At 39.9% G+C, this 22,330-nt stretch overlaps 1 protein-coding gene and 2 non-coding genes across 3 annotated transcripts in view; 2 read left to right on the top strand and 1 right to left on the bottom strand.

Annotated features, from left to right (window-relative positions):
• LOC148074856 (serine/threonine-protein kinase B-raf-like) overlaps window positions 1-22,330 on the top strand; it is a 55,074-nt gene that overhangs the window by 133 nt on the left and 32,611 nt on the right. Inside the window, exons 2-8 of the mRNA XM_087796137.1 lie at window positions 69-217; window positions 475-594; window positions 669-828; window positions 1,018-1,057; window positions 8,111-8,230; window positions 8,994-9,130; window positions 9,207-9,324. Coding sequence (XP_087652263.1) covers window positions 69-217; window positions 475-594; window positions 669-828; window positions 1,018-1,057; window positions 8,111-8,230; window positions 8,994-9,130; window positions 9,207-9,324 — 844 coding nt within the window. The remainder of the gene's footprint in view (window positions 1-68; window positions 218-474; window positions 595-668; window positions 829-1,017; window positions 1,058-8,110; window positions 8,231-8,993; window positions 9,131-9,206; window positions 9,325-22,330) is intronic.
• Window positions 16,489-16,701, bottom strand: LOC148074863 (small nucleolar RNA U3). Its single transcript, XR_015711962.1, has one exon. It is a non-coding gene; the product is annotated as a small nucleolar RNA U3 (small nucleolar RNA).
• Window positions 17,520-17,732, top strand: LOC148074862 (small nucleolar RNA U3). The gene has a single exon (XR_015711895.1). It is a non-coding gene; the product is annotated as a small nucleolar RNA U3 (small nucleolar RNA).

The following is a 22,330-nucleotide window of genomic DNA, read 5'->3' as shown; positions in this document are numbered from 1 at the left end:
ACAGACCTAAGTTCTCCTCCATCTTCATGACTCTAAATTGTTTAGGCATTAAAGTTGATCAGTTTTAGGTGAGGAAGACTTTCTTCACTCTGGCCTTCTGCGACTTCTGCAGGAAGCTGCTTTTCCAGGAGTTCCGCTGCCAGACATGGGGGTACAAGTTCCACCAGCGCTGCAGCACCGAGGTTCCTCTTATGTGTGTCAACTACGACCAGTTACAGTAAGTTGTGTCACTTGAGAAGTTGTACAAAATCTTAAATTAAGCTGTGATTTAAAGTGTTGACTCTTCACTGAGGTCATGGTCAGTTTAAGCGCGTCTAAATAATTAACAATTTAATATAAAGAAAGTATTGTTTTTAACCTGATGCATCTATAAACATGTGTGCAGTTATAGATTAATATATAAGCAGGATAACATTCAGTAAAAAAACCTTCATTTAAACTTGATTTTAATAACATTTTCTTTTGTGGTTCAAGCTTATTGCTAGTTTCCAAGTTCTTCGAGCACCACCCCTTCACTCAGGAGGAAGTTTCTTCAGAAGGGACGACCCCCGTGTCCGAAGTCTGTCCTTCACTCCCCCCATCAGACTCCACAGGGTAATCCCCGCTCTCTCCCTTTCTGCGTGTTCGTCTCTGTGCTCTCTCTTATTGATGGCTTCAAACCTTTCCAGATCCATATGCCACGCCACTGTGTCCCCGTCCAAGTCCATACCCATCCCACCTAGTTTCCGGCCCAATGAGGAAGACCACCGTAACCAGTTTGGGCAGCGGGACCGCTCGTCGTCCGCACCCAACGTCCATATCAACACCATCGAGCCTGTCAACATTGATGTGAGATGCAACAGTTGTTGATATAAATGACTTGATTTTTGATGTAAGAATGTGAAACCAAGTAGTCAGAGGTTCTGCCTGCATCTGAAAAAAATGGATGAATGTTCAAATGATTTCATCCGACGTTGTATATTCTTTCCAAAACTATTTATCTATAATAATAGTAACACAAATGTTGATTCTTTACAGGATCTGATTCGTGATCAGTGCTTACCGAGGTCGGAGGGAGGTCATAAGGGGCGTCATAGCTCAGATGGTAGAGTGGTTGCCTGCAGTCCAAAAGGTTGCAGGTTCAATCCCAGCTCCAGACAAGCTTGTGTCGTTGTGTCCCTGAGCAAGACACTTTACCCTGATGGCAGATTCGGTGCCATGTGGTGCAGCCTACTCCCATCAGTATGTGTGAATGGCTGTCAAAGCGCTTTGTGACCCTGGTCTATAAAGGCGCTATATAAATAGAGATTATTATTATTATAAAGATCAACACGCAACATTTCCCAAACATCCTGTGGCTTTCTTTCCAACCATTCCGCGTCTGCGTGCTCTTAGTCTTAGCCCTACTGCCTCAGCTGCCCAACCCCCCACAGCCACCTCTCTCTGTTACATCGGAACAGGTGAGGAGAGAATTAAGGCGACTAAAGATCAGGAAAGCTGCTGGACCAGATGGACTCAGCCCCAGACTGCTCAGGGACTGTGCTGATCAACTTTGTGAGTTGGTCACACACATCTTCAACCTGAGCCTCAAACTGGAGAAGGTCCCGGTCCAGTGGAAGACCTCCTGTGTGGTTCCGGTTCCCAAGGCGGTACACGCGAAGGAGCCGAGCCACTTCAGACCAGTCGCCCTGACCTCCCATCTGATGAAGACCTTGGAGAGGCTGGTACTCCGCGAGCTACGCACGACGGTGAGCTCTGCGTTGGATCCGCTGCAGTTCGCCTACAGGCCAAAGATGGGGGTGGACGACGCCGTCATCTACCTGCAGCACCGGGCACTGACTCATCTGGAAGCCGCCGGTAGCACTGTGAGAGTCATGTTTTTTGACTTCTCAAGTGCTTTCAACACCATCCAGCCGGCGCTGCTAAGGAAGAAGATGGAGGACGCAGGAGTTGGGACACAGCTGGCAGCATGGACGATGGACTACCTCACCAACAGGCCGCAGTATGTGAGGCTGCAGGACTGCAGGTCTGAGGTGACCATCTGCAGCACCGGGGTGCCTCAAGGGACAGTGCTGTCACCTTTCCTTTTTTCCCTCTACACGGCGGACTTTACCTATGACTCCAGCAGCTGTCACCTCCAGAAGTTTTCTGACGACTCGGCCATTGTAGGCTGCGTGTCTGGGGGGGGCGAGCTGGAGTACAGGTCAGTCATCAAGGACTTTGTTGACTGGTGTGAGAGCAACTACCTTTGCTTAAACACCGGTAAGACAAGGGAGATGGTGATTGACTTCAGGAAAAAGTCCCCACCACATCAACCGGTGAGCATCCAGGGCTCGGACATTGAGCTGGTGGACAGCTTCAAATACCTGGGTGTTCACCTCAACAATAAACTGAACTGGTCCACACACATCAACGCCGTGTACAAGAAGGGCCGAAGTCGCCTCCACCTCCTGGGGAGACTGAGGTCCTTCGGAGTGTGCAGACCACTTTTAAGGACCTTTTATGACTCCGTGGTAGCCTCTGCTATCCACTACGCTGTGGTCTGCTGGGGAGCAGCAGCACGGACCGGGACAGGAAGAGACTGAACAGGCTGGTCACGAGGGCCGGCTCTGTCCTGGGCCGCTCGCTGGAGGAGGTGGAGGAGGTGGGAGAGAGGAGGACACTCTCCAGACTCTCCTCCATCAGGGACAACGCTCTCCACCCACTGCACCTGACCGTGGAGGAGCTGGCCAGCTCCTTCAGTGGCTCAGGCACCCCCAGTGTAGGACGGAGCGTTATAGAAGGTCCTTCATCCCAACTGGTGTCAGGATATTTAACTCTCTACTTTAAATATCCTGATGCTAATCCGTAGCGTGTTTTTCTTCTTGTGTGCTTTTTATTTTATTTTTTTTCCGTTTTTTATTTCTATTTTATTTTATTTTTATTCTATTTTATTTTGTTAATAGTGTCAATTTCTAATTTTGTAAATAATTTGTATATTTTTAAGATCGTTTTTATTTTATTTTGTATTATCTCTTGTACTATTTCTTTCTCCTTGCACTTTATTTTCTTCCAACTGCGCTGTTGTAAAAGTGTGTTTCCCCTCTGGGGATGAATAAAGCCTTTCTATTCTATTCTATGTGTGTGTGTGTGTGTGTGAGACCCAATAATGAATATGAATATAAATGGAATGTTGAAAAAGACAATACCATATACCATATACATTTAATTTTGTGTAGTTTGCTTTGCTTGAACAACCAAATATGATAAAATGATTCATCCAACAGCTTCTACACACTCAGCTACTTGGTTAAATATGTAACTATAATAACAATTGGTACACATGTATGTATACACTTAATGGGTTTCCCGAGAACACAAAATTGTATGTACTTTTATGTACCAAACATATCTTTGACAAACCTTTTCAGTTTCAGTTTAGTTGCTGGTTTTGTCATTACATCAGCAAGCATTTGCTCAGTAGGACAATACTCCAGATGTATCTTGCCAGTGTTTACAATCTCCCTGATGAAATGATACTTGATGTCTATGTGCTTACATCTTTGCCTGTTTACAGGGTTCTTGGCAAGTGCAATAGTACCTTGGTTGTCTTCGTACACTTTTGTTTGTGCATACTGGTACTTGTCCATTCCTTTAAGTAGCTGTTTCAAATATATACATTCCTGTATAGCTGATGCTAAGGCAATGTATTCTGCTTCACATGTAGAAAGTGCAACCGTTGGTTGTTTTCTTGATTTCCATGAAATTAGAGAGCTTCCTTCACATAAACTGACACAATAACCTGAGATACTGCGCCTGTCTGCTCTCTCTGATGCCCAGTCTGCATCACTGTACACTTTCAAACCTAGTTTACTTGTGTCATTTCTTTTGAAGCATAAACCTTGTTCTGCTGTACCTTTAAGGTACCTAAAGACATGTTTTACAGTGCTCCAGTGTTCTTCAGTTGGATCATCAAAATGCTGTGAGAGTTTACTGACCACAAAACGTATGTCTGGTCTAGTGCATGTGGACAAATATATTAAACTTCCCACTGCCTCTCTGTACTTTCTTGAATTTGTCATTTTTTCAGCATTTTCTGAATAGTCAAGTTTTGGTTCACATGGGGTCTCTCTTGCCCTACAGTCTTCCATTTCAAATCTTTTCAGTATTTTGTTCACATATCTTTTCTGTGACATAACAACTTGGCCTTCTGTTTGCTCAAAGTCTATTCCCAGAAAATGTCTGAGTCTTCCCAGATCTTTCATTTTGAACTTTTCAGTTAGCATTGTTTTCACATTTGTTAATACACTTTCATTGCTAGCTGCTATTATCAAATCATCAACCCATATAATGAGGATTACCTTTTCATCATGTTTTTCTTTTGTATACACACAATGATCAGCAGGGTTCTGTGTGAAATCATTTCTGATCAAACATGCATGTAACATAGCATTCCAGTTTCTTCCGGACTGCTTGAGACCATAGAGAGACTTATGCAGTTTACACACCAGTTTCTCACCTGTGTCTGACCATGTCTCGTAACCATCTGGTTGCTCAATGTAAAGTTCAAAATCAATAGGTGCATGTAAATATGCTGTCTTAACGTCCATCTGATGCAGCAGCAGATTCTCCTGCGCTGCCTTCTGCATGATCACCCTCACACTTGTCATATCAGCAGTAGGTGAGAATGTCTCTTCGTAATCAGTTCCTTGTTTTTGACTGTAGCCTTTTGCTACGTATCTTGCTTTGTACTTTTCTGTTCCATCAGTGTTACTCTTGAGTGCGTACACCCATCTGCCCCCACTGCTCGTTTGCCTGGTGGAAGATGGGTGAGGCTGAATGTTTCATTTTCCTCCAGTGACTGCATCTCCTCCTTCATAGCATTGATCCACTGCCTTGAGTTGGTTGAAGCAATGGCATCCTTGTAAGTCTGAGGAATGTCACACACTGCTCTGTAACAGAAGTCAATACATGTTTGTAGTTTGTCTACCTTTTCTTCCGTTTCAAAGTCCTGTAGGTAAGTTGGTTTCTTTCTTTCCCTCTTTGGGTTCCGCCTTGTTCTCTCAGCATCGTCTTCTTGCTGAGACACTTCAGTCTGTTTTGGAGCAGTCTCCGAAACATCACTTTCCTTATCATGACTTGATGCATTTTCTTTGTTTTCATCAACCATTTCTCCATTGTCATGACTTTTTGGCTGTACATCTCTATCACAATACTCAATGTGTGCTTCAGATGTTTGTGTCTCTTTTTCATTTGCTGTTTTGGTTGTGAATTTCACTAACCTGTGCTTTTGGACTTTTTCTGTGTCTGGATAGTACACCAGATAAGCTGGGCTGTTTTTATCATATCCTATAAAAACACCTTGCTGGCACCTGGAATCCAACTTCCCTTTCTCTTGTTTGTAGGCAAAACAGATGGACCCGAACTTCTGCAGTTTGGAAACATCCGGTTTCACGCCTGTAAACATCTCATATGGAGTTTTTCTTGTGCGTCTGCTGTAGCACCTGTTTCTAACGTAAGCAGCTGTCTGTACAGCATAGTTCCATAGTTTATCTGGTAAGTTACTCTCTAACAGTAAACACCTGCCCATGTCATAGAGAGTTCGCCAACCTCTCTCTGCTGTGCCATTTTGGTGTGGCGAACAGGGCGCTGACTTTTCATGCCTTATCCTATTCTTGGTCAACAGTTCTTGGAAAACTTGAGTTGTAAACTCAGTGCCGTTGTCTGAACGGACGCACTTGACTTCACCATAAGGTGCTATGTCTGCCAAGAATCTTTCTGTGGCATGAACTGCATCACTTTTAGCTTTAAGGAAGTACACAAACATTGTACCTGAGTAGTCATCCGTAAAAGATTGAGCGTATCTGTGTCCCTCTATGCTCGGGGTTCGCATTGGACCTGCTAGATCAGTGTGGACTAGCTGTAATGGTTTTGTAGCTTTTCTGTCTGGCTCCCTATTTCTACTCTGTGTGAATTTTCCTTTCGTACACACTTCACATATCTGTGTTGGTCTGACCACACTCCCATTTATCACCATGCCTTTTACAACACCTTGTCATTTTTGTACATCTTCATAATTGCAATGACCCATAATCTCATGCCAGGTTTGTATGTCGTGGGACACTTTACATTTATCAACACTCTGTTCAACAGTTGATAAATAATACAAATTGCCACTTTCATGAATGTCAAACCTGCTGCCATCTTTTGTGATCATGTGACTGTTCTTTTTCTTGAACGTGACTGTTGCTCCTCCATTCGCTGCTCTCGCCACTGAGAAGATGTCTTGGGGGTACGTTGGCATGTAGAGTGCTTGCCGAAGCTGTGCTCTGTGTTGTCGTCCGGTGCTGTCCAGGAGATGAATCACAGCGGTCCCTCTGCGTTGGGCGATTCCGTTGCACTCGCTCCCATCTGCCAGCTCGACTGCGTGGGTCTCTGGCTGAAATGTGGCGTCGAAACTCACAAACTTGCTCATGTCGTTCACAATGTGAGAGGTTGCTCCTCCATCCACCATGATGCTTTTAATCTTTATGTTGTCAGCTGGTCTCTCAGTCTTTTTATGTTTCGCCATGAAGAGATGGTCGTCATCACCTTCTTGCTCTTTCTCTGCAACTTTTCTGGCACCATCTTGATCTCCCTCGTTCTTGCACAGGGATTCTTTATGTGTGTTGCTTTTACAGTAACTGCACCACACTTTTCGCATACATTGTCTTGCTATGTGTCCTTTTATTCCACACCTGTAGCATGTCACACTTACATCTTCATGTCTTTTGTTATTAAAGTGTGTATTCATATTTTGCTTGCTATGTTTTATGTGTGTTTTCATTACATTGTCCGTTGATTCAGCCGTTTTCATCTTTTCAGCTTCTTCATAGATTCTCAGCCTCCTCTTAAAGTCTGTGAATGTAACTTGGTCTTCATTTTGTGTCACATGGACAGCTAGAGGCCTGAACATGTCCGGTAGTCCACCAAGTATCATGGCTATGATTAGTCCATCACTCATAGCTTCACCTGCATTTCTCAAAGCAGTGATAATATTTTCCGCTCTTATAATATAGCCTGTGACACTTTCGTTGTCTGCCATCCGCAGCTTGGTCAACGATGTGTATAAACTTATTATTCTTGGCTTGCTTTTTCCCGAATAATGTTCTTTCAATATCTTCAGTGCCTCCCTGCCTTTATCAGCAGCGTCATGTCTTATTAGAGATAGACTTTTATCATCTATCAGTCTTATCAGTTCGGCATAGAAGTCAGCATTCTTCCTTCCGTCTAGAGCTAACTGCTCTTCACTAGCATCCGTGGGCTCATGGAAAATAGTCTCTTTCAGGTTTAAGATATGCAAGTGACCAAGCAATCTCGTTTCCCAAAGGTTATGCTTATCATCTGTTCCGTCAAAAAACAGTTGCGGCGATAGCATCCCTGCGGCTCCTCTGTTCGTCATCTCTGCACGTGTTTTGCGGTCTTTTCTTCTGCTAGCTTGTTAGCACTTAGCTCTTAGCTCTAGCGTTCGCGTATTGCGTCGCGACGCTCCTCGTAACTTTGCCCGGTACTTATCTTCAAGTTGGCTCTCATTCTCTGCCACTTCTGTCCGTCATTAGTCACTAGCGGTGACCGAAGCTGTCTGGGCCCATAACCTGTTAAGGATTTTCATTCAAACTCCACTTCAGTACAGCTTCAATCATTGCTTTATTTTCTTCATTAAACAACGGCTGGAACACACAAGCCTTAATCAACTTTTCCCGGAGCAAGTCACACATCACATCCGGGATCGAACAATACACATCCTTCAAAATAAAAGTACTGTGCATAACACAATGAGTAAAGGTGTTTTCTTTGACATTGCTTAACAGATGTAATTACAGTTAATGATTGCTTCAATATAAAAATATGAATTAATGGAAACGTGAAAAAACATATTTTTCTAACTATAAATATTAAGAAGGATCAAGAGTTGCCAGTATTAGTTTCTGCCATGATTGGTCTCAGAGAATCGTCTTCACTGAACTGGTAATGTTTAAAAATAGGAAGTGGAACTGTGATAGTTGTAAGATGAATGCTCCAGTAAAGCCATGAGCAAAACCATGGACAGTTGGTGGTTAGAGGGGCCGGGTGAGTAGCAGTGATGGTGTGTCTGTCTCTTTTTGCCCTGCAGCCCCCCCGACCCACCCCGCCCGCTGCTTGAGGAAGCACCGAACACGGACCTCAAGCCCCCTCCTATACTCCTACCCCAATGACATAGTCTTTGATTTTGAGCCCGAGCCTGTTTTCCGAGGTAGTTAGGCCTCTGTGTGTTCCTGTGTTCTTCCTCTCTTCCCCCATCCTCTTCCTCCTTCACCTACACCTCCACCCCAGCACAACAGCCCCTTTACCTTGTGTCAAGTCCACTGTGTGTGTTTCCCTCTTTATGTTTTCACATGTTCTCTCTCATGGTTGTGGGATTCACTTCAATCTTACTGTTTCAAACACTGTGATGCACTTTTGTTACACACAGACTTCAAAAGAGTCGTTTTCTTCATCATTGTATGGTAAATATATGCAAATAAATGATGCTGTTTTTAAGAGATTCCTTAGATAAGTCAAGCCTTTTGATAATGAATGTAGTATTTAAAATGTCCATGTATCATTTACCAGTGTAGCTCCATTAAAACATATTTGGCCTTATAAATAAGAATAGTCTAACTGAGCTATTTATTTATATATATATGACCTCTTTCATTAAATTGCATAAACGTGACTGCAAGTCAATAAAATAATTAGTTTTAGATTTGTAATTATTAAGGCTTTTAACTTGTATAAATCATTCTTGAAAGTATTCACAATTGAGAGTTAAAGTACGAATGAGTTTCATTCATGATGTAAAATGAAAAAATAATAAATCATAGGGTAACAAACATTATTTGCCACTGCATGACCTCTTCTGCACATTCAAACGGCAAACGCACTCTTTAAAGTCAACTTTCTTCTTCTCTCCTCTTCTGCCTTAACTCACTTTTTCAAGCTCCAAATGCTTTTTCTCTGTTTCCCCTGCTGTCCAGGTACCACCACAGGTCTGTCCGCCACTCCTCCTGCATCTCTACCCGGCTCTCTGACCAACGTCAAGGTCCCGCAGAAGTCCCCGTGTCCACAAAGAGAGCGCAAGTCGTCGTCCTCGTCTGAAGATCGCAATAAAATGGTAAGAGACCGTCTTTGTGCTTTGATGAACGTTGCTGTGGTGATGATGAAGGTGATGGTGATGTGCCGTGAAACAGAAAACTCTCGGGAGGAGGGACTCCAGCGACGACTGGGAGATATCTGAGGGCCAGATCACTCTGGGTCAGAGGATAGGATCTGGTTCATTTGGAACGGTCTTCAAGGGAAAGTGGCACGGTAAGAGTCGGTCTAAATAGTTTAGTTTAACGCTGCTAGAGTCTACAGACTAGTGTTAATGAATGTTTCTTTTCTAAGGGATGGATTTTTTTTTTTATTCCAATTATTAAGGTTTTATACCAATGTCAATAACTTTAATGAAATTGTTACTAATAGGATACATTTGGAACGTTACATCCTTATCCCTAATATATATATTTTAAACAAAATCAGAAAGAAAATGGCAGCAAAACCGAACGTTTGGTAACTGCCATTTATATCATTATCGTGGCGAGTGTCTTTACTAATCCCTGGTCCTTTGTAAACATGTTACAGGGAAGATAAAAATGAGCTTAAATAGTTCGACCAGACTCAATAGAGAAGTGGTGTCAAACTCAATCACACAAATCTTCCAGCAGTTGAGGTTGTGGGTCTAACAACATGTAGATTTGCTAGGGTTCCCTAGAATCCATAAAAGTATTTAAAGGTACTACAGTACATTCAAGAATCTAATGATAAGGCCTTTGTTTGCCTTGAAATACAATTTGAACCAGAGACTATCAGAGCTGATTTACATTGAGGTTCTACTTCAACATGCTTTATGTTGAAACTTCGTTAAGAGAAATTGTCTCTGGGCATTATGGGAAAGTGTGAATTTATTGAGCTTTTTTCTAGACAAAATGTTTCATGATGGCTAAAAGTTGTACCAGACGGGAGTCAAGAAAACGTTTTCAATGGACTAAAAATATATATATATATATATATTTTAAACATCTTTTTATTGATTTTCAGATATTAAGACATACATTTTGAAACACACACACAAAATAAGTAAAATAAAAGGTATAATACAAAAACAAAGAAAGATCCCACCCTCCACCCCCGTAGAAAACCACCCCGCGGTCTCAGAAAACCAAAATCAACAAAAAATCAAAATCAACTCAAAAAGGAACAATGATGCATAATAGTATACATTGATACAAATAGACAAAAACAAAAACAAAACAAAAGAAAAAACAATACTCCATACATATGGTGGTAAAAATAAAAATATAAGCCAAACTGTTCAAGTATTATGTAAGGTTCAGCTCTTTAACATGCTGCATGAAAGGAGACCAGGTTTCATGAAACTTCTCCAGACAATTTGACCGACTGTATTTTATTTTCTCTAACTGCAACATAGAGAGAAGTTCTTGAACCCAACTCTTAAATGATGGTGGCTTGTCTGACTTCCACTGCAGAAGAACAAGTCTGCTGCCATCAATGAGGAAAATGCAATTGCGTTTGCATGTGCTGTATTTACAGAGAGGTCAGGTGGAGGTCGACAAATATACACATGTGTGGAGAAGGTGTTATTGCTTTTTTACACATGCGGGAAATACATTCAAATATTCTACTCCAGAAACCTTTGAGTGATGGACAATGCCAGAACATATGACCCAAAGTAGCTGGTCTGTGAGAACATCTTAAACAATGTGGACTGACGTCTGGGTAGATTTTAGCAAGTCTCTCATTTGAATAATGCAAACGATGTAACACTTTAAATTGTATGAGACGTTGCTTTATGCAGTAAGATGACGAATGGATACACTCTAAGCTACGCTGCCAGAAACTTGATGATCATTTAATGTTTAAATCGTGTTCCCAGGCTTAGTTTTGTCCCATGACAGAGGTTTGACATTTTGCATGATCCTCTATATTTTGGAAATATTACCTTTTATGTGTGGATTTAAGGAAAGAATCTCATTGCATGTGTTGTTGGATTGCACAAGTGGAAATTTAAGATATTTATTGGCAAAACTCCTGACTTGGAGATATCTGAAGAAATTACTTTTATGAAGATTGTGTTTTTGTTGTAGATTCTCAAATGTTAGAAAATGATTATTTTGAATCAAGTCTTTTAGAAATACCAGTCCACTACTGTGCCAGACCTGGAAACCAGTGTCCATCTCGGATGGGGGGAAAAGATGGTTATTCAATAAGGGAGAGAATGTACTTAAATCTTTTAAATTAAAATGTTTCCGAAATTGATTCCAAATCTTTATAGTATTTTTCACAACAGGGTTGGAGATCTGGTGCTGGCCTATTGGTAGTGTAGCACTTAGCAGAGAAATGGCATTATTATTATTTATTTCCAAATTAGCCCAAAGTGGACCTCGTTTTTCCCGCCATGCACCAACACAAAATGCAAATTTGCACACATTTGCTGCCCAGTAATAGAACATAAAGTTAGGAAGACCAAGTCCTCCCTCCAACCTTGGAATTTCCAGAAAACATTTTTTCATTCTTGGCACCGATCGGTTCCATATAAATGCAGAAATTAAACTGTCAAGTTCCTTAAAAACAGATTTGGGTAAATAATAAGGAATCATTTGAAAGAAATAGAGGAAACGGGGAAGAACAGTCATCTTTATAGTGTTCACCCTTCCTGCTAATGAGATTGGTAAGTGGCTCCACCTTAAAAGGTCATTTTTGGTTCAAACAGAGTTTTGAAGTGATTGTGGAAGAAATCTTGGTATACATGTGTCATCTTTAAACCCAAGTAGGTACATTTGTTTGTTAACTGAAAGGGGAAGATATTATAGTCGATTGATTTTGCCAGATCATTGATTGGAAATACAGCACTTTTTGAAAAATGTAATTTGTAACCTGAAATGTGACCAAATATTTGTAATATTTCAATAACTCCAGGTATTGAAACAACTGGATTAGACAAATATAGCAAAAGGTCATCAGCATATAGTGAACATTTATGAATTTCCTTGTTCCTCAACACTCCAAAGATTTCCTCCTCTTTCCTCAGAGCCAGAGGCTCAATAGCTAAATCAAAAAGAAAAGGTGAGACAACAACCCTGTCTTGTTCCTCTGTAAAGTTTAAAATACGTTGATGTTATTGAGTTAGTGTGTACTGCAGCCACTGGTGTGGAATATATTATTTTGATCCAAGATATAAAGTTCCAACCAAAACCAAATTTTCCCAACACTGTAAATAAGTATTTCCACTCCACCCGATCAAATGCTTTTTCAGCGTCAAGTGAGATAACAACTTCTGGCATTTCAGTGGAATGGGAATTATATAAAATATTAAGTAAACGTCGCATGTTAAAGAAAGATTGCCTACCTGGCACAGAACAAGTCTGGTCAGGGTGGATTATTTTGGTCACTGTTTCCAGACGACGAGACAGAACTTTAGTGAGAATTTTATAGTCGCAGCAGAGAAGGCTTATGGGCCGGTAAGGTAAGGTAAGGTAAGGTAAGGTAAGGTAAGGTAAGGTACGAGCCACATTCTCGCGGGTCTTTTCCTTTTTTAGGTATAACTGTAATAGTTGCCTGATTCATTTTTGGTGGTAGTTTTAAAGTTATACGTGTTTCTTCAAATAATTTACTTAAAATAGGTGAAAGTTTATTTGAAAACATTTGATAAAATTCAGTGGGGAATCCATCTGGACCAGGTGCTTTTCCGCTTTGCATTGAGTTTATAGCTAGAGTTATTTCCTCTGTTGTTATTCTGGAGTCTATAACAGATTGTTCTTGTTTATTCATTTGGGGAATTTGCATATTTTCTAAAAAGTCCTCAATCTCCAATGATGTTGCAGAAGTCTCAGAGGTATAAAGGTTACTATAAAATGTTCTGAACTGGTCATTAATAGTTTGTGGATGTACAGATGTCAAACCCTCAGCTGTATTCATTTCAGAAATGATACGATTTGCTGCCGATTGTTTGATTTGGTGACAGTAGTCGAGCCACTTTGTCACTGTGTTCATAGTAGGTTTGTTTTGTTTTCAGGAGGAGTTTCTCAATTTGGACAGTGGTTAAATGATTGTATTCGGCTTGTAATAATTGTCTTTCATTGAATAAGGACGGATTAGGCTGAGATGCACATTTTTTATCTAATTGTAATCATTTCTGCTGTATCTCATTGAGGCGTTTAGTTCTTTCTTTCTTGACATTTGCTGAAAATGAAATCATTTGTCCCCTTAGATAAGCTTTGAGTGCCTCCCAGATTGAAGTGTAGGACATCCCGGGAGTAATATTGATGTCAAGAAAGAAATCAATTTGATCCGAGAGAAAATGTTGAAAGTTTTTGCTTGACAATAAGAGCGGGTCAAGACGCCATGTGCGTTGAACTGGTGCACTGTCTGGAAATGCTTTGTCCAGTTGGACTGGTGCATGATGGGAAATCACAATACTGTGGTATTGGCATTTTGTTACACACGGCAAAATTCTGTTGTCTATCAGAAAAAAGTCTATCCTCGAAAACGATTGGTGGACATGTGAAAAAAAAGAATATTGTTTGGTAGTGAGGTTTAATTTCCTCCAGGGGTCAGTAAGTGCATAAGATTGTTTAATGAGATTTACTGTATTTGCTGATTTTGATCAATTATTTTGAAGTTTTGTGGAGGATCTATCTAACGTTGGCTCAGGTACGAGATTAAAGTCACCTCCTAAAATGATGTTATATTTGTTAGGATCTGGAATAGTTGCTATTAGTCTAGAGAAGAAGTGAGGATCAGTTAGGGCCATAAACATTAACTAGTGCCGCCTCAGTTCCAGACAATCTACCCACGACTATGATATATCTTCCCTTGTTATCAGATATGAAATTGTTTAGTTGAAAACAGACTCCTTTTCTAATAAGTATGGCAGCTCCTCTTGACCTATCCCCATAATCAGAGTGATGTTCTATCATCCCCTCTTTAACTTTGAGTGTTCTTCTGGACGTAAGTGTGTCTCTTGTAAGAAAATTATCTCTCCACCTAATGACTTCAGGTGTGTAAGAGCTTTGTTACGCTTAATAGTAAGTAAGTAAGTAATATTTATTTATATAGCGCTTTTCGAGACCAGGGTCACAAAGCGCTTAAACAATCAAAACAATACTCAAAAAAGTACATACTTTAAAGATAAAGATAATACTGAGAACAACACAGGAGTTCGAGAAATTCAAGGAAAAGCCTGAACAAATAGAAACGTCTTAAGATGTTTCTTAAAGGAGTCAGTAGATCCATCAAGAGCAAAGAGAGAGAAGATCGTTCCAAAGCTTAGGAGCAACAGCCTGAAAAGATTTCTCTCCTCTGGTCGTGAATCGTGTGCGTGGAACCATCAGTAGATTCTGATCCACAGACCTCAGAGCCCGAGCTGGGGTGTAAGGCTGGATCAGATCAGTGATGTAAGGAGGAGCCTGACCATGAATAGATCTGAAAGTAAGAACCAGAATTTTAAAGTTGATCCTGAAAGAAACTGGAAGCCAGTGAAGAGTTTTAAGGATCGGAGAAATGTGAGTTCTTCTACTAGAGCGGGTCAGAATTCTGGCTGCAGAGTTCTGAATCAACTGCAGACGAGACGATCCTTCTTGTTAAGACATGAAAACAAACTGTTACAATAGTCCAGACGAGAAGAAACAAACGCATGGATTATAAGATCCAGATCATGTTCCAACAACATTTTCCCAAGTTTAGAGATTTTTCTCAGTTGAAGGAAACAGTTTCTGGTCAGTTTTCTACAGTGTTGAACAAGAGACATGTCTTTATCAAATACAACACCCAGGTTTCTCAGGCTCAGTTTGACAGACTGACCTAAGTCACCCAAGTACTGACTCAACCCTGGAATCTTATCATCAGGAGCAATCACCAGTGTTTCGGTTCACTCCTTTTACGTTCCAGCTTATAAAACGTGTTGAACCTAAAGACAGTGGGTTGTGACTCATATTTTAACATGGGTGTAAATACACTTGTAACTGTATGGAGTAAACATAAACAAACAAAAACAACATCAACAAATAAACCTACCATAAAAGGTATCTGCACTAACACGCTCAGGAAGCTAAAGTTGGCCCCAACAGAACTTGACTTAATACAATTAAGGCTCCACTGATGTTTTTGTTGACATACTCGCGCCTCTGCAGCAGTAGAAGGATTTCTCCACATTCTTGTAGGTGATTCTGAAGCGGGCAGGATAAGCAAATCCGAAGCGAACCCCGTCCACTCCACGAAACCGACTCTTGACGTCATTGAACGCCGCGCGTGCTTTGGCAACACTTGTCGGGTCAGGAAACACTGAGATGCTGACTCCGTCCACACTGATGCGTTGTTTGATCCGAGCGAGTCTCAGGATGTTTTCACAGTCTTGGAAGTAGTGAACGCGGGCTATGATGGTGTTTGACCGGCGTCCCTCTGTAGATCCAGGCGGGGAGAGACGGTTCTGTCCAGGAGCGTCCTTCAGATCAAAGGCTGCAGAAGGACACAGACTCGGTGTTGCATTCACGGGTCTCCGGGATTCCGACGATCCTTCCATTGTTCCTCCGCGACCTCGCCTCCAAGTCCTCGCATTTATTGTGAAGTTGGTCCACGACCCCCGTGAGCCGCTTCACCTCCTTCTTGAGTGAAACAACATCATCCGTGCACGTTGACAAACTTTCTTCCACATCCTTCACCGTAGCTTTCATGGCGGAGAGTTCAGAGGTCAGAGTTCAGAGTTGATCGTCGACCTGTATTCTTTGAGCTCCGCTCTCGCTGCACCAATATCCGCTGGAATCACCGCCATCTCACTTTCCAACACTGCGCCAACTTCTGTTTGAAGGATTTCAAGTAAATCCTTGCGCACCGAAGATAGTAGTTCCATCTTGAGCGATTCAGTGACCGACGCGTCGGGTGCGGAGACACTCCTTCTCAGGAAAGCTACTTCAATGGAGCTCGGGGCTAAAGTCGGCGTCGAAGGCGAAGGCCTCGTGGCTTGAGTCGCTGTTTGCCCACCTTTGCTTGATTTACCAGCCATTTCAAAGTTTCGGTTTTTAGGCATATGGTTTAGCAAAGGTAAAATTCGAATGTTTTCCAAAAAGTGCGCTGAAAAAATTACTTTTATATAGTCGTTCTGTGGAGCTCCAAAAAACATGTCTACTCCATTGCTATGCTCAACAGCGCCCCTAAATATTCAGGTTTTTAACAAAATACAAACACATATCTCTACTAGTCTCACAAATCAATGAATCTGACAAATAAAAGTTTCTGCTTCTGAATCCTTTAAGCAGAAATGATGCCAAACTTGATGGTTTGTTAGAGCAAATGAATCCTAAAGCTTTAGTTAAGGATGAACTACTCTAATGGAAGTCTTCAGTGGTTCATGAGGCTTAATCTCACCATTACTGCTAAACTCATAAAGGTTTAACATTTAGTTGTTATGAACCAACAACCACTCTGATCATATTCCTCTCAATACTGCACAAGGAAGTAAAGAAGGATCATCAATGACAGAGAACATATGAAGTCAATCATTATTCTCTGTCTGCTTCACACTCAGGAAGGAATATCACAACTCTTCATCATGGTTAGTGACACCAAACACTTTACAAACACATTTCTTAAGTTAAGAACTATAGAAATGATCCCTGAAAGTATAGTCTTAACTTATCTCTGCACCAACATCACACTCCATCCTCACACCAAACTATTATAGTGATGGTTGATTTTGTATTTATTATTTTTCTTCTGCATTCATTCATTTGAACAAACATGATACTGTGTGATTCACATTAAATACACAACATGAAATGTATTTACAAATCAAACACATGCACCACAATACTTTCAAACTAGGTTTCTACATTATTTAAAAAACACAAAAAGTAAAGTCAATATTATAATAAACAAAAGTCAATTAATAAAATACTTTGTAAGTATTGAAAGTGCTTTGTACTTCTTAGCTTGATGAAGCAGTGTCATTATTTTTAAGTGTCCACTAGATGGCGGTCTCTGCACTATTTTCCATTGTTTTGAACAACTTTTCTAATGAAACATAATTTTTAAACTGATGGCGCCACCTACTGACCTCTAAACAACATGACACTGTTTCATTTGGCTTCATCAACACATCACTATTAAATACACAACATGAAATGTATGTTTATATCAAACACATGAACCATAAAGCTTTCACACACATGGGGTAAAGTCAATATTATAAGAAACAAATGTCATTTATTGAATCATTTTGAGTAAAATATTCTTTATTTCTGTGAACTACACTACAAAGAACAAGCACTTTTCTGGACTGATTTGACATCTGTGATCTATGAGGTTTAGATCTGGAGACTGACTAAGAGACTCCAGGTCCTTACAATGATTTTTATGAAGCCATTCCTTCAACACAAAGGTCACCTTTGGATCGTCACTGTAATGGTTTGGTGTGAGGATGGAGTGTGATGTTGGTGCAGAGTTAAGTTAAGACTATACTTTCAGGGATCATTTCTATAGTTCTTAACTTAAGAAATGTGTTTGTAAAGTGTTTGGTGTCACTAACCATGATGAAGAGTTGTGATATTCCTTCCTGAGTGTGAAGCAGACAGAGAATAATGATTCACTTCATATGTTCTCTGTCATTGATGATCCTTCTTTACTTCCTTGTGCAGTATTGAGAGGAATATGATCAGAGTGGTTGTTGGTTCTGTCAAAGTTTAATATAAACATCCTATGGTAGTGATGGCGAGATGAAGCCTCATGAAGCACCGAAGCCTCCCAGCCGAGTAGTTCATCTTTGGAGCAAAGCCTCGTGAGGCTTCATTTGCACGACCATGCCATCATGTGGACAATTGGGAGCATTGCATATTTGTGCGCAAATGATTCTGATATTAAAAAATGTGCTTGACAACCTTGTTTTTTTAAAAAATAATTATTCATTTTTATTTAAAAAAAGCAATTTTCCCACAGTACTGGGCTTTAGCCGGTTTCTTTTTTTACTGATTATTTCCCCGGCTTTGGGAAAAATCCTTTCGCAGGGGACGGATGAAGCCGGGGTACACAGTATTTTCATGGCCAGCTGAAATAGAGATGGGTGTATATTTTTACATTTCGCCCAGTACTGTAGGGGGTCCTCGTTTCTAGGAATATTGTGTTCGTTGAGGTAGGTCTTCACCGCCACCGTAGCATCAACCGTTTCATTCCTCGGCCTGGTCTGCTGTACTGTGGCATCTAAACGATGCCAGAGTTTGCTTCCTAAAACAGAAAAGCTGCATGTAAGTGACCACATAAAATAAATAACAAACAGTAGTATAGTAAATAAATGAATTTGAAAGAAGCCATCTAGCTTGCCTGACGTTGGTTCAATTGTCTCGTTGGTCTCCAAGCTCTCATGCAGGGCTCTATAATGCCTCAGCATTGATGAAGTGTTGTTGTTGTTATATTATTATATTTTATATATACACATATAAAGTATATATATGTATATATAAAAGATAATAATTGGTGTATATATATACAGGTATTTGACAATATTGTAACAGAAATGAATGGGACACTTATTTGTGGAGGAGACTTCAATGTGGTATTAAACAGTACATTAGATCCATCCAACAATAGAAGAAATATGAACCATGTTACAAAAACAATGAAAAACATGTTAAGAGACTACGGTATGATGGATCTATGGAGAAGGTTACATCCAAAAAACAGGGATTACACACACTACTCTGCACCTAACGGAAGCTATGCAAGGATCGACTATTTCTTTCTAAATCAAGAAGATTTTTACAAAGTAGAACAGTGTGTAATAGGAGAAGCGGATATATCTGACCACAGCCCAGTAATATTCAAAATTAAACTAAAATCACGAGTTAAAAAAACAATGTGGAGGTTGAATATTGGTATTCTGAACAAGAAAAAAATAGTTGAAGAAATCAAAAATGATATTTTCACATATCAAAAAGAAAAGGAAAATGGTGAGGTTAACCCTGCAATAGTGTGGGATGCTCTTAAAGCAGTTATGCGGGGAAATATTATAGCAAAGTGCTCTTTACTGAAAAAAACAAGAGAAGCAGCATATAAGGACGAGAAAGAAAAACTACTAAGGTTAGAACGACAACACAAAAACAGCCAGGACCCCACTCTACTTCCAAAGATACAAGAAACCAGGGAGAACATAAAAAGACAATTAAATTCAGAAGTAGAAAAAAGAACTAGGTATTTAAAAGAGTCATATTACGAGATGGGGTCAAGAGGAACGAGACTTTTGGCAAGAAGACTTAAAAAACAGCAGATCGACCGCTCCGTTCATAAAATTAGAGATGCTTTAACAAATGAAGCCACTTTTGATTTAGAGGAAATAGAAACTAAATTTAGAAATGATTATGAGAATTTGTATAAACAACCACCTTCTGCCGACATAAGTCAAATCAAAACTTTTCTTAACTCACTAGATCTACCATGCATCGGCACAAAGCAAAATGACCTCCTAACAACACCGATAACAAAAGTGGAAATAGAGCGAGCAATTGGAAGGTTCAAATCAAATAAATAACCAGGTAGTGACGGTTTACCGTCTGAATGGTATAAAACATTCAATGAACAGCTGACCCCGATGCTACACACATCATTTAACTACACTCTTGAACAGGGTGTGATTCCTCCGTCTTGGAGCGAAGCTATCATCTCAGTTATCCCAAAAAAGAAAACCAGTGAGAAGTGTGAAGACGACAGGCCGATCTCATTATTAAACATAGATTATAAACTTTACACTTCCATCATAGCAAAAAGATACAGCACATTCATGACAGAGATAATTGATGAGGATCAGACCGGATTTATCAAGGGCCGTCAAACGCATGACAATATTAGGAGGACTATGCATGTAATAGATCATGTGGAACGTAACAACATCTCAGCTGTCCTCATAAGCTTTGATGCAGAAAAAGCGTTTGATTGCGTTAATTGGTCATTCCTGTATCTTGTACTAGAGAAATTTGGACTAAATAGTAAAGCAATACGATGCATTAGATCGCTCAATCAAAAGCCGACCGCAAGAATAAGAATAAATGCTAGTCTATCAGACCCTATTACCTTAGAAAGATCTACAAGACAAGGTTGTTGCCTCTCACCAACTCTTTTTGCTATTTGTATCGAACCATTGGCCCAAGCAATCCGACAAAACAAGGAACTTAAAGGTATAGAAATGAATCACCAAAAACAAATTATTGGACTTTTTGCAGATGACATAATATGTTATTTACCAGAACCAGAAACTAGTATTCCAAAAGTAATACAACACATGGAAGCATTTGGCTCCTGTTCTGGCTACAAATTAAATTGAGCAAAAACGCAAATTATGGCAATGAATTTTACTCCATCTGAGAATCTCAAAATAATATTAAACACAAATTGGTTTGCCAAAAAAATAACATACCTAGGGGTCACCTTGACCAAGGAATACAAGAAACTGTCTGAAGAAAATTATAGCAAACTACATAAAGAAATTAAAACTGACCTAGAAAAGTGGGGTCCCCTTACACTGGATTTGAGTTCAAGAATAGATACAATCAAGATGAACATCCTACCTAGATTACTTTACCTGTTTCAAGCATTACCAGTTGAGGTACCAGAGATTCTATTCAGAGTGTGGGACAAATTGTTCTCTAGATTTATATGGAATGGACAAAACCCGAGAGTAACATTTGAAACCTTACAGATTAGTAAAGAGGGAGGTGGGATGGCTTTACCAAACATGAGAGGATACTATCTTGCGGCCCAGATAGGACCAATTATAAGTTGGTGTGACCAACACTTTGACGCAAAATGGAAAAATCTAGAAGAAAAATGTAGAGATCAGGAAATTCGAAGTCTAATTGGAGACAGAAAAACCATGAAGGAATATAGTAACCAATTAGATACAATAAGTCAATTCACACTTGAAATGTGGTTCAAGGTGGTCAGAAAACACAAATTGGAAAATGAAATTAAAATATTCAGTTGGATAGCATACAATAAAAATTTCACTCCAAATAATCTGGATTTACAGTTCAGGCAGTGGATCCAGGTTTAACTGCAATATGCACAGACACAAAACATGGCAAAATGATGAGCTTCCAAGAACTGAAACAAATATACTCTCTAAATAACAGAGACCACTTTAGATTCTTACAATTACGGGACTTCTATGACAAACAAATTAAACCAAACATGAATGAAAACAGAAATGGTATAATCCAAACTTTGATTGGAACCTATAACGGCAAGAAGTGTAAAATTGTCTCAACATTATACAAGCAAATGATGGAAACTAAGGGAAAGACAACAAATGATGTAAAGGAAAAGTGGGAAAAAGAGTTCCATATCAGTATAAGTCAAGAAGAATGGTCACATATTTGGAAGACGCAGCATTCTACGACATCTTCTCGTATCTGGAGGGAACACTGCTGGAAAAATGTAATAAGATATTTCATTACACCAAAAATTAAAAGCAGACAACTGTCATCGGACCAGTCGTGTTGGAGAGATTGTAACGAAGTCAATGTCGATGCTCATGTTTTCTGGTATTGCTCTAAAATCAGGAAATATTGGAAGGATGTGCATGAAGCAGTTGAAAACATCTTGGGCTATAATATTCCACCTGCATGTTCAATTTTGTACCTGGGCTTAAATTCAAACATTGTAAACAAGGAAGACAAATATTTATTTAAAATACTAGTGGCAGCCGCTAAAAAGGCCATTACCAAAAAATGGCACAATACGAAAACCAGTGGAAGAATGGACTTACATTGTCAAAGGAGTTTTTGAAATGGCACTTTTAACCCACAGGATAAGGACACAAGAAGACAAATTTATAGAAAAATGGAAAAAGTGGACTCTGTTTACACAACAACGACACCTGTGAAATACTTGGACTGTATCAGTGTGTACTTTATATATTGAAAGATGCATGTAAGAAACATGAACAACCCCCATTTTTATTTTTTTATTTTTTTATTTTTGTTTTGTGTTTTTTATTTTCTGTGATGTATGTGTGTTTGCCTTAATGTGGAAAATTCTAATAAAACTTAAGTTTGAAAAAAAAGAAAATAGTGCAGAGACCGTCATCTAGTGTTCTCTGAAAATAATGACACTGCTTCATAAAGCTTCATCAGACCATCACTACTTACCACTGCTGAAGTGTTTTCTTCATGGACCACTGAGACTCTGGCCTCAGATGACATTTGGACATTTTGTCCCTCAAGATGCTTCTGCTGCTCACGTCAGTGTCAGCTAATTGTACTGATGACATGTTTGG

Source organism: Callionymus lyra, chromosome 7 (genome assembly GCF_982586985.1).
Source record: "Callionymus lyra chromosome 7, fCalLyr1.hap1.1, whole genome shotgun sequence".
Classification (NCBI taxonomy): domain Eukaryota; kingdom Metazoa; phylum Chordata; class Actinopteri; order Syngnathiformes; family Callionymidae; genus Callionymus; species Callionymus lyra.
This window is presented reverse-complemented; position numbering and strand designations above follow the sequence as displayed.